We start from the raw sequence: 11,983 nt of genomic DNA on the forward strand, positions 1-11,983 counted from the left end.
AAACACAAGTCCCAACTTTTTGTGCTTTCGTACTGGTGCATTAAATTTTTGAAACTGGGCAAAACATTCCATCCGAGAAAGATGGGCATACTTAATAGCATATTGAAATTCAAACTCAGGATTGTATTTTATATTGTGATAGATTACTTTGAAGATCTCAAAGAAATGAAAGGTCAGTTGCCATCAGTGGGTAGCACAAATGTCCTGATGTCAAGTTATTTTGAATCTTACACCAACTTAGTTGATATTCGGTTGAACTTCAGTCTGGAAAATGATCTGGCATATGTTCTTATTTGCGCAATTTGTTTCCTGGAAAGACTGAGAGTACTCTTTCATGGGAATGTTATCCTTATTTGGTTGAGACCTTTCATTCCAGTGAATATATGTGTATATCGGCTACCTTTAGGTTTTATGGAAGCACCTCTAATTGTGTCCATGTTCTTTCAGGATCCACTGCAGCCATTAGTATTAGGTGGTGATCACTCAATTTATTATCCTGTTGTAAGAGCTGTCTCTGAGAAGCTTGGAGGACCTGTGGATATTCTTCATTTTGATGCCTATTCTGATATCTATAACGCCTTTGAGGGTAATGAATGTGCATCTTCTTTTGCTCGAATTATGGAAGCTGGTTATGCTCGGCGGCTTTTGCAGGTAAATTTTTATCTGCAAATACGCTGTACGTTTATACATCATGGCTTGCTTTCCCACTTCATTAGGAAATGATTATTAGTCCAAATAACAAATTGATGAAAAGGGATTAGTCACAACCTTGTATTTTTTTTAGTCACAATCTGCGGCAGGCTTATGATTATATCTCACCAGTTATGCACTTCTCTCTTTTGGTAGAGATGAATACTATCAGCTAGCAGCACCAGCTTTGCCATTTGATTATGCTCATTTCTACAAGTTGAATTTTTTTACCTCAATTCACCAAGTTTTGATAGATCCATACTGTTTTTCCTTGTTTATAAATTGTTAGTGGAAGGTGGTGTGTTTCAAAAGCTTTAGTTTATTGTGCTGAACTGAGTTTGAGCAGCAATTAGTTGAACTACAATATGTTCAATTCAGTTGCACATGACATGTAGTCTTATTCTTTTCATAACCTTGAAATCTTTATCAGTATGACACAATCGCTTGTAATATTCTTGAACTTTGAAACTCAGCTTTCTTAGAAGTATAATTTGAAGCTGAGCTGGTACAATTCCTATTTTAAATGCTTAGATGTGAAGAAACCGGCCTGCTGAATGATGCCATTTGAGGCCTCAGATCCTACATTTCCTTTTCAATTAAAGACTTTACTAGTTTAGTACAAACTATTAAGACCTTTTCGGAAAACTCGATTATGACTGCACTATGAATGGCAATCCTCTGCACTGATTAACAGTATTTATAACTACACTACTTCAGAAATATAAAATTCCTCTCAACAAGATTCTAAATTTGAACCGTTCATGAAATAATCATTAGTTCATTGGAATACTCTTGGGCCAGTGTCGTTTTTTTAACGAGAATTGTCATTTTTGTAAAATGTTAAATTCAGTACATATGGCATTTGGCCAATTTCTCAAAAAGCTTATATCATAGGGTTACTTTTCAAAAGAGAGAAAAGTACTCCATTCGTTGAATTACCGAAGGTGTCAAACTAAAACCTCAGAATTACCTTTCTTTACTGAAGTTTTCAACTTCTATGAAAGGGGAAACCAGTTAGAAGTTACCACTTCGTTGGAGATCCTCCTGCCAATTTGTGGGAATAATGTTTTACTAAGTGTCTAAGTTGTATATGGGTTGTGAAAAATGGTGGAAAGGACCCTTAGTCATTGCATTTATGACCCAACTATTTGTGTGCATGAATTTTTTGAAACGGGGCAAAACATTCCATATTGAAATTCATATGGGCACCACTTAATAACATTTTGAAATTCAACCAGAGTGGTATACTATACTGTGATGCATTACTTTGAAGATGTCAAAGAAAAATGAAAAGTCAGTTGCCATCAGCGGGCAGTGCAAATGTTCTTATCCTGCGCCCATTTATGAGTCGAGACGCCCTAGTGTGTTACCCTCTTATACGAGTTTTATTTTGACATGATTTATTGTTTATGTCTCAGTGACTCAGCATGAGTTTTTTTCACCTAAGGCTTTTTCACCTAACGCTGTTTATGTCTGTCGGTAAGCCGACCGCATTTTTTCACCTCTTTTTTTAAGTTTTTCCTCGATTTTTGTTTATCGATTAGAGTGGCTTAGAGCATTATTCATTACTATTAGGCCATTACTTGAGTCTCTATTGTCCTCTTTTGAGTTTCTACTTTTCCAGAGTTATTACCCGCATACAGAATTTAGCATTTTCGCTTTTAATACTCGTATTGTACACAAACGTACATATTTTTCATGTTTAATACACTTGTTTTTTACAAATTTTTCAATAATACACACAAAATTCACGTCTTATACACAAAATACTTGCACACTTTATTGAATAAATATTAAAGTATTAAATATTAAGTAAATAATAATTAAAACATTTTATTGAAAGTAATTTAAAAAATTCTATTTGTTGAAATAGTATACTCTTTGGACAAAATTTGAAATAGGTTCCATTCTACAGAATTTTGTATCAGATTTTCCTTATACCTCTATATTGATAAGTTGTGATCGAATTAAAACCTCATTTAGCTCTAGTGTTTAGCAGAACTATCATCTCTTTCTTCGCTCTTATTCTAGTTTCATCTTAACTGCTAGGTATTGAAGAAAGAAATAGATCCATACAAGCTCCGGTGGTATGGCTATTGCATGTTCAGAGCCCTTGCCTGCTTGCATAAGCAGATAAGATCACTACAGTTGTTGTACATATATTGAAGGCTCATGTAATTTTTTTGCAGAATACTCAATTTTAAATTTATGGTTACAGGGTGTGATGCACAGAGATGTTAAGCCTGGAAACTTCCTCTTCTCTCGTAAGCTAAACAAAGGCTGTCTCATTGATTTCAACCTTGCCATGGTTAGGATCCTCATGTTTCCCAGCTGTAGCAAACTTTTCTTCTGCTTTCCTTTTCATTGAAATAATCAGATCATGCTCAATCTCTATTTTCTTGTTTCGCAGGATTTACAGCAAAAGTACACAATTGGAAGTAAGTTGGTCTTCTAATTCTCAGCTATTGTTTAGCTTTTAAAACGTACTGCCTGCATCCTATCTCGTTGCGATAGTGATTACTCTGGTCTGGGAAGAGCAAAGCAATGGCGTAAACATTGATTGTTGACTGAGTCACTGACCATGTTTCCGAATTGTTTCGGTGTGCTTCCTTCCCCCACCACCCCATATCTGCCTAGAACCCGAATTATCTATATTCCATGTAAAGAACAAAGTTAAAGAGAAAAAAAGATTTCCCACTTTCTGTTTAATTTTCTCACGTGTTTGGTGTACTACACACATTATTTTATGTGTTTAAAATCAATTTTATCCGACTAACTGACGGATTTACACATTTCTCAGGTAAACCAAAATCAAGTCGTCATGTGTCCTTTGATCATGTCCGTCTCCCTCCACCTAAATCTGCTCTATTAAACAGAGAAAAAAAGTTTGTGAGAGGTGATCTTGTAGATATCAGTTTAGGGGCAACAATAGATTTTAACCGAACAGATGATTCTCATAAAGATGAGGTTTTGCCTTCATCCTTATTTCTTAGATAGTTTTCTGATATTGCACTCGTTTCATCCTCATGTTCCTTTAGAGCATCAATATGAGTGTTTCTCTTGTTCTTCAACAGATTTTCTATAAGTATAGCAATCAGACCCTACCTTTACAACCGATTTGCTAGTCAATTTGAGTTATAACCAAAGCACTTCGTATTGTACTTGTACATACTCATTTTTCATGTTTAATATTCTTATTATGTGAGAGTTTATTAACTTTTTAACTTCCTTCGTAAGTTTTTGCTGCATTTTGGGTGTTCCTCTTGGACATAACTCTTTGGTTCTCCTCAAACATTCAATGTTAATACACTTGTTTTTCACAAAATTTTCAATAATACACACAAAATTCAAGTATTATACACAAAATACTCACATTTTATTGAATAAAAATAAATATAAAAAATACTAATTATTCACTAAGTAAATAATAATTATAACATAACTACTAATTAAAGTAATTAAAAAAGAGAAACTCATTTCACTGGGTATAGCCGCACGGCCGTACGGGCCATACCTTAAAAAAATTCTATTTAGAGCACAACCGTGCGGCTAGACCCTTGAAATATTCTATTTTAAATAAATAATATAGCCGCGCGGCTATACTAGTAACGCCGGCGGCTATACTATTTTTAAAGGGAAAGGAGTATAGCCGCACGGCTATAAGATTTTCAAAAGTAAAAATAAAAAAGGAATCTAGTACAGGGCGGCGATACTATTTATATACGTATATAAAGACACGCCCAGCGCATATGTGCCACGTGTCAAACGAGCAGTAATGCGGTTATACTACTTTTGTTTTAAAATTTTAAAAAAAGGAGTATAGCTACCCGGCTATACGATTTTTAAAGACAATTCAGGGAAAAACTGAGTATAGCCATGTCGCTATACCATTTTTAAAAATACATATTATTTGTATTCAATAGTATGTGAGAATTATGTGTACAATACGTTAATTTTGTGAGTCTTATTGAAATTTTTGTAAAAATAAGTGTATTAAAGATGAGAAATACCTGCCTATGTGTATATACATTATTAAACGTGAAGGTACTAGAATCTTTATATGAGTAATAACTCTGAAAAAGTAAAAAATGAAAAAAGGACAATAGATTCTCGAGTAATGGCCTAGTAGTAATGGATATAGCTCTTGGACTATGGAAAAATTTAATTAGTACACCCAAACGATTTCACAAAAAACTTAGTAAATAGAAATTAATTATTTTGTGGGCTTTTTATATAATTTTTTATACTAATTAATAATTAAATATAATTACTAATTAAGTAATTCAAAAAGGCTAGGATATTACTTAATTGCATATATTAAATTAAAGAAGTATGCCAAAAAAATAAAAGTAAAGAAACTAATTATATTATTTTTAAATTTTAAAAAGGAAAAAAAATCTGTCCCAACGAAAATTCGTCGGCACAGATCTATGCCGGCAAACATTCCCAGATTAAATTTTCTTTTTTAAACAGTATAGCCGTGGGCTATACTATTTCTTCTTGGACATAAAGTATGAAGGTTCCATTCTACCGAATTTTGTATCAGATTTTCCTTATACCTCTGTATTGATAAGTTGTGATCAGATTAAAACCTCATTTAGCTCAAGTGTTTGGCAGAACTATCATACCTTTCTTTGCTCTTATTCTAGTTTCATCTTAACTGCTAGGTATTGAAGAAAGAAATAGATCCATATACGCTCCGGTGGTATGGCTATTGCAATTTGCATGTTGCAGATAATGGTCCAAAAACGAATCAGAAGCAGGGAAGAAGAAGAAGAAGATCAAAAAGGTGGTGTACCTAGTAGCAAACAGATGGGCGATGGAGTGGCAGTTGTGGGCAGAGTATATCTGGGCAAACAAGGGCTTGGTGCCTTATTTTGCTCTTGCCTCTTTTCCAAGTACTTCATCATCTTCTGAGAAATGAGAAAGACCCAGAGTCACCACCTACATACGTACACTCATCACCCTCTCTCTCCCTCTCTTTCTCTCTCTTCAACCTAAACACACACAACACACACTATTCCCCGCAAGCACTATATATATAGACCAAAACGGCATAACAGAAAATAACAAAATATTATTTTGCACGGATAGGAATATATGTTTTCTCGCATTTTTGTTCATTTAAAAAAAAATTCTCATTTTTAAATTTTTTATTACAAAATCACTCAGGACCATTTTGCCCTTGAGCTGATACAAGCCGATTCTGCATGGACGCAAGTCGCTTCAGACGCGCATTTTGGGTGAGCGTAGGGAACCATAGGAATTTTCAATGAGAACCGTTGGATACCTTGGAGGCCACGTGCTCCTTTCATATTGGAGTGGTCCCCTACTCTACTCTACTCCCACCCCAGAGGCAGGAGAGAGAGTTGGTTAATATTGTTTTGTTGTTTTGGGCAAATTTTGACTTTCTGTTGCACATAAAACTTAGGCAGAATTGCTGTCTGCTTCAGAACCCTTGGTCAACACAATTGCTGTTTCCTTCATACCACTGCACTCCAAATTCAAGACATTTTTCACAGATTTTGAGCAAGTGTTTACATTTTACACTTGGGACCCAGAAATCAGTAGTTAGAGCACTTGCCACTGAATCAGCATCACCACCACCGGCAAAGATGGTCAAAGCCATTCGAGTCCATGAGCTTGGTGGACCTGAGGTCTCTCTCTCTCTCTCTCTCTCTCTCTCTCTCTCTCTGTGTTTCCATACATATGCTTTTATGTTTGAATTGGCCGGCTGCTGGGTTGTGCCTTTTATTTTTATCAGATTATCAAAACTCACTTGTGTATAATTACTGGTCAGTGGTTACTTGTCCTTATTTTTATGATTGTTAAAGTATTTGAGATTGCTGAATTCAATTCACAGTTTGTGTATAGTGTATCAAGTGTCTTCATAAATAATCCTTCACATAAGTCGGCCAGATCAGAAAACAATTATAGTTTTTGACACTGATTATTCAGTATCCATTACTTTTTTTTGGGTAAGGCAGTATCAGTTTATGTCTAGTTTTGCTTAAAGGAAATTTATCTTTGTTGTCTTTGACCTCCCATATTTGTCAACTAAATGCCATTATTCCTTTATTTTCACCCTCATTTTACTTATTTTTGTCATGTGATGGTGTTCAGGTCTTGAAATGGGAAGATGTGGAAGTAGGAGAGCCAAAGGAGGGAGAGGTTCGTGTGAAGAACAAGGCCATTGGGCTTAATTTCATTGATGTATACTTCCGCAAAGGCGTTTATAAGGCTGCTACGATTCCCTACACCCCAGGTTTTGCTACATTTCTAAGATTATGAAGATACAGTTCAACCAAGATTGACTTCTAGCCAATTTTTGACCTCATGTTCTTTTAAAAAACTTTGGTTTTTCTTCACAGTTTTCTATAATAAACCTTTACCATGAGAGTATATTTTTTGAAAGATGGTTAGGAACGCTTGGGGTGAACCTAATACAAGAATGCAGAGCATGACATCAGAGAACGATTTCCATTGTTAGATTTGTTATCTAAAACTTGTTTGGGCTTTGATAATGGATTTGCACAATTTATTTACAAATCAAAACTGATTTCAGGTGGTGAGGCTTGTGGAGTTGTGACAGCTGTGGGACCAGGACTAACAGGCAGGCAAGTTGGAGATCTTGTAGCCTATGCTGGTCAGACAATGGGCTCATATGCAGAAGAGCAGATCCTTCCTGCAGACAGAGTTGTGCCTGTTCCTCCTTCCGTTGATCCTACTGTTGCTGCATCCCTCTTGTCCAAGGGCATGACAGCTCAGTTTCTACTACGCAGTTGTTTCAAGGTAGCTTTATATTTATGCTGGAGCATCTGGAATTTCAGGAACCACACATAGTCTGTAAATGAAAATAGTTTGAATTACAAAACACGAGATAACCACATCCCGGTGGTGATATTTTAGGCCATGCTAGTTTTAATATTCCTTGAATATGAGCGTGGCCTTGCAAAACATTTTTATAGAGCTATTAGCATGCACCTATGAGTTTTCCTGTCAAGGAGAATATTCATTACTGTTAATACTGTTTTGATTTTTATTGTTGTCATTGAAAACTTTTTGGGCAGAATTGCCCCTGTTTTGACAAAGTATGCTCAGTTGTGTTTGAGTTAGTCTTTTTCATTTGTTAATCATGAGCACTCATGGGAGTTGAGGAGCTCTCTCTCTCCCTCCCTATTTATATTTGTTCCTTTGAGACTATAAATTTTAAAAACATGTCCTATCATTATCTGATGTAAGATAAAACTACCATTCTTGTTCTCTTTCACTTTTTCATTTGTGGCGCACTTGTTGATTCCGTTCCACCGGACAATCTGTGGAAATTTTTAAAAAAACATAACAACTAAGTATGAATTCAATGAGTAAAATGTCCAAACCATCAAGATAGTACACCTAAAAAAACAAGCTCTATTGTAAACCAGCAACGTGTAATCAACTAAGTACTTCAATCTTAATTTGGGTTCATTCTACAATTGCATGCTTAACATAGCCCATCCTCTTTCATAATGTTATATATGTTTCAAAAATTTGTAACTCATGTTGCTTTTGTTATTAGGTCTGACTTGAGTGTTGTTATACAGGTTGAACCTGGACACGCAGTCCTTGTCCATGCAGCAGCTGGTGGAGTTGGATCCCTTTTATGTCAGTGGGCTAATGCCCTTGGTGCCACTGTCATTGGAACTGTATCTACTAAAGAGAAGGCAGCTCAAGCCAAGGAGGATGGATGTCACCATGTCATAATCTCTAAGGAAGAGGACTTTGTTGCTCGAGTGAAAGAAATAACATCTAACAATGGGGTCGAGGTTGTTTATGATTCTGTAGGGAAGGATACTTTTGAGGTTAGCTATACTTTTCTTCTCCCTTTTTTCTACAAATGAACAAAAACACAATCAAGGGAGTTTAGGGAGAGATCATACCATGTTGAAATTCTGCATGAGTACATTTGAGTAGGCTTCACCTTAACTTGGTGCTGAAGTTTCTCAATGCTGGACCAGGCCTATGAAACCAGATATTTTTTAATTTGAGCCAGGTTTATGAATTTTTTAAATGATGAGGGGGTCCATTTAGATGGAATGCTTTAAAGTTAGGAGTTGGATTTTGACAAAAGGCTTTTATGTCGGATCAGTCAATCTAGCTATATTTTATTTACTAAATTCTTAGACCTGAAATCTATCTTCCCTAATAGACCCTAAAGTTAGTTACATTGTGATTGTGGTAGTGCAAACGGTTGGTAATCAGTAATTAAAAGAGAAGAAGAAAAGACACCCTCAAATAAGTGTGTTGTGTCATGATTTATTCAAATGTTGCAAGCCCAACTGGTCTCCCAGATCAACATAATCTGGTAGATAATGAGTTCTGGGTAGGCAGTCTTTTGCTAATTTGTGTTTTGGACCAAGAATCCTTAATTGGGAGTTATTGTTGTATTCAGGGATCACTGGCATGCTTGAAGACTCGTGGATACATGGTGAGTTTTGGGCAGTCATCAGGTGCGCCAGATCCGGTTCCATTGTCAGCCATTGCAGTGAAGTCACTGTTCTTGACTAGGCCTAGCCTCTTTAATTACGCTGCAACTCGAGACGAATTGCTAGGGATGGCGGGAGAGGTATTTGGTAATGTTCAATCAGGTGTATTGCGGGTTCGAGTAAATCACACCTACCCATTGTCTCAAGCAGCACAGGCACACGAAGACCTTGAGAATAGGAAAACATCTGGATCTGTTGTGCTTATCCCTTAAGGCAAATATGAGTTTGGTCTGTTCATTTTAAAGGCTACGTGGTGTGTGTGTGTGAAAATGAATAAGGAACGTTTGCCTTCATGTTCAGGATAGCTGCTCTGCCAATGAAATGGATGTCTCCGACTGCAGTTATCAAGAAACTTTGTTAAGCTAGCAATAAAAACAAGAAAAACTGGACTTTTATCTAACTGACGGATTTACACATTTCTAAGGTAAACCAAAATCAAGTTGTCATGTGTCCTTTGATCATGTCCGTCGCCCTCCACATAAATCTGCTCCATTAAACAGAGAAAAAAAGTTTTTGAGAGGCAATCTTGTAGATATCAGTTCAGGGGCAACAATAGATTCTAAGCGAACTGATGATTCTCATAAAGATGAGGTTTTGCCTTCATCCGTATTTCTTAGATAGTTTTCTGATATTGCACTCGTTTCATCCTCATGTTCCTTTAGAGCATTAATATGAGTTTTTCTCTTGTTCTTCAACAGATATTTTCTGTAAGTATACCCTATTTTTACAACCGATTTGTTAGTCAATTTGAGTTATAACCAAACTAAGAGCAACGACAGTATATTTAATGTGATATTACCTAATGAGAATGCATCAAGGCCCTAAGGCTGATGTCTGGTCAGCTGGAGTCACCCTGCTTTACCTGATGATGGGAAGAACTCCTTTTTGAGATTATGAATGTCTTTTCTGTATTGTTACGAGATAAGATATGATTTTGCTCCTCTCACCATATTTTTTCTTTTGTCTGGATAATGAAGAGAGTTATGTTCAAAAGGTTGCATGGGGTACATCCCATTTATACCATAAGCGTACATAAAACTCTAAAATAGGGCAGCAGAAAGTCTTATTCTCCTCTACTTTTTGGACCAAACAAGTAGACTGGTGAAACCTGAACTGTGTTGAAGAATGCTCTTTGCTTCAAAAGCAAAGCTTTTATCTCTAGCCAAAGGCACCAAAACATAGATTAGTCACCCTTCTCTGCAATTCTTTTAATCGAAAATTTTCTCTATAGTTCTTCAGAGCTCAGAGCCCGTTTGTTTACAAATAGTCTGGTTGCTGACACAAAGGAGGCAAATATTAGAGAGAATAAACTTCATAAGTTTCCTGTTTTCAGGTGATACCATGGAAAACAATTGTATTAAGTTAATAACTGTGAGCTTCTGGTTTCCTAATGTTGTTTATGACCGTTGTCAATTGATTTTATTGAATTAACATTTCTGTAGTTTGGGTTTCTCTGGAATCTTGCAAGCAATCTGAATTGTCTTCTTGTGTTTTAGTTAAAGTTAACACCAATTGGATTTTGGGAATCAAGATCAAGCAAATCACCTCTAAAGAGTTGGGTGGCACCGTGGCATTAGCTATGTCTTATGAAATGATGGAAAACAAATGCCCAGTAATTGTATCTTTACTGAACAGTGGAAGTGCTTACCAAAAAGAAATTACACAGTGAAAATCGTTTATCAGACTCTGGTCAAACTAATTGTAGGATTGCTACCCTTCATGTTGAATGTTCGTGCAAATTGATTAATATATTCTTCCCAGAATTTGGTTAGTGGAGTGTCGTCGTCCTGGTTTCCTAAATTGGTTGCATTTTTGCCTATCTTTAGATCTTGAAGGAAGATGATGTCAACTGGCCAGAACCTGACCGTGTTGGGCGGCAGGAGCTTGAAATTGTAATGGGGAATGAGCATATCTCCTTTACTACTTCAAAGATTGGATCCCTTGTTGATATCCAGAGCAGTAAAGATCCTGAAGGTCTTCGCATTTTTATTATCTTGTTCAGGTCAGTTGATTTGCACTTTCATTTTATGGTATAAAGATTGCCTTTCCTTTTCTGGATTCATACTGTATACGTAGGGATCGATGGTTGTTAGCTCTTACTTGTCAGTGCTGGTGTTCTGACTCAACGTGTAAATTGCTGCGTAGTGTGAGCTTCTTTGGTTGAAATTTGTTTCTACTATTCAATGGATTCTTCTTCACTTATGAAAGAGAGAACAAATTATGCTAGTCTGTCCACTTAATTATTCCATTTATGAGTCGAGACGTCCTAGTGTTTTACCCCCTTATACGAGTTTTATTTTGACGTGATTTATTGTTTATGTCTGTCCGTGACTCAGCATGAGTTTTTTTCACCTAACGCTGTTTCTCAATTATGCTTGTATTTGATTGCAGGATCTGAAGTGCTGTGTTCTCACTCATCTCTCTCCACTTCAAGATCCAGCCTATATAAGATGCAACAGAGTATCAAGTGTCTGCCAGACAAGTTGCATTCATGGGTTGTGTATGCTTTTCCATGGAGTTGACATTTTTACTATGTAGGCCTAATCATTGACAGTTTTTGTAATTTTTGGTACTTGGATGATTATGAGACTCTATTCAAAAAAATGATTATGTGAGGGGATTTCGGAATGTATGCCAAAATGGAATGCTATAGTTTGCTGCAAACGCTCTAGATTTTCAGTGCATTCTCTTGTGTGCGTGTGTTTTCGGGTTGCAGCAGTTGGGTCTCAAATCGGATTGATTTAGTTTTAAACCCTTGTTCTAGAATT

The 11,983-nt window shown here is 36.2% G+C and overlaps 1 protein-coding gene and 1 long non-coding RNA gene across 3 annotated transcripts; both read left to right on the plus strand.

The window, feature by feature from the left end:
* The first annotated feature begins 6,089 nt into the window (after window positions 1-6,089).
* LOC103331629 (uncharacterized) lies at window positions 6,090-9,617 on the plus strand. Of its 2 annotated transcripts, XM_089052107.1 has the most exons (5): window positions 6,090-6,347; window positions 6,814-6,955; window positions 7,256-7,482; window positions 8,274-8,531; window positions 9,122-9,617. In XM_089052107.1, exons 1-5 carry the CDS (start codon window positions 6,306-6,308, stop codon window positions 9,425-9,427), a joined length of 975 nt encoding a protein of 324 aa, XP_088908233.1. In that variant the 5' UTR covers window positions 6,090-6,305; the 3' UTR covers window positions 9,428-9,617. The 2 variants fall into 2 exon arrangements, with proteins under 2 accessions (XP_088908233.1, XP_088908232.1); XM_089052106.1 differs by lacking the exons at window positions 6,090-6,347; window positions 6,814-6,955 and adding an exon at window positions 6,996-7,175.
* A 955-nt stretch (window positions 9,618-10,572) lies between these two features.
* Window positions 10,573-11,899, plus strand: LOC103331631 (uncharacterized). Its single transcript, XR_016126922.1, has 3 exons — window positions 10,573-10,916; window positions 11,042-11,217; window positions 11,607-11,899. It is a non-coding gene; the product is annotated as an uncharacterized LOC103331631 (long non-coding RNA).
* Window positions 11,900-11,983: the final 84 nt, after the last annotated feature.

The sequence above is a fragment of the Prunus mume genome, linkage group LG5 (assembly GCF_029339155.1).
Source record: "Prunus mume cultivar Tortuosa linkage group LG5, ASM2933915v1, whole genome shotgun sequence".
NCBI classification, from domain to species: domain Eukaryota; kingdom Viridiplantae; phylum Streptophyta; class Magnoliopsida; order Rosales; family Rosaceae; genus Prunus; species Prunus mume.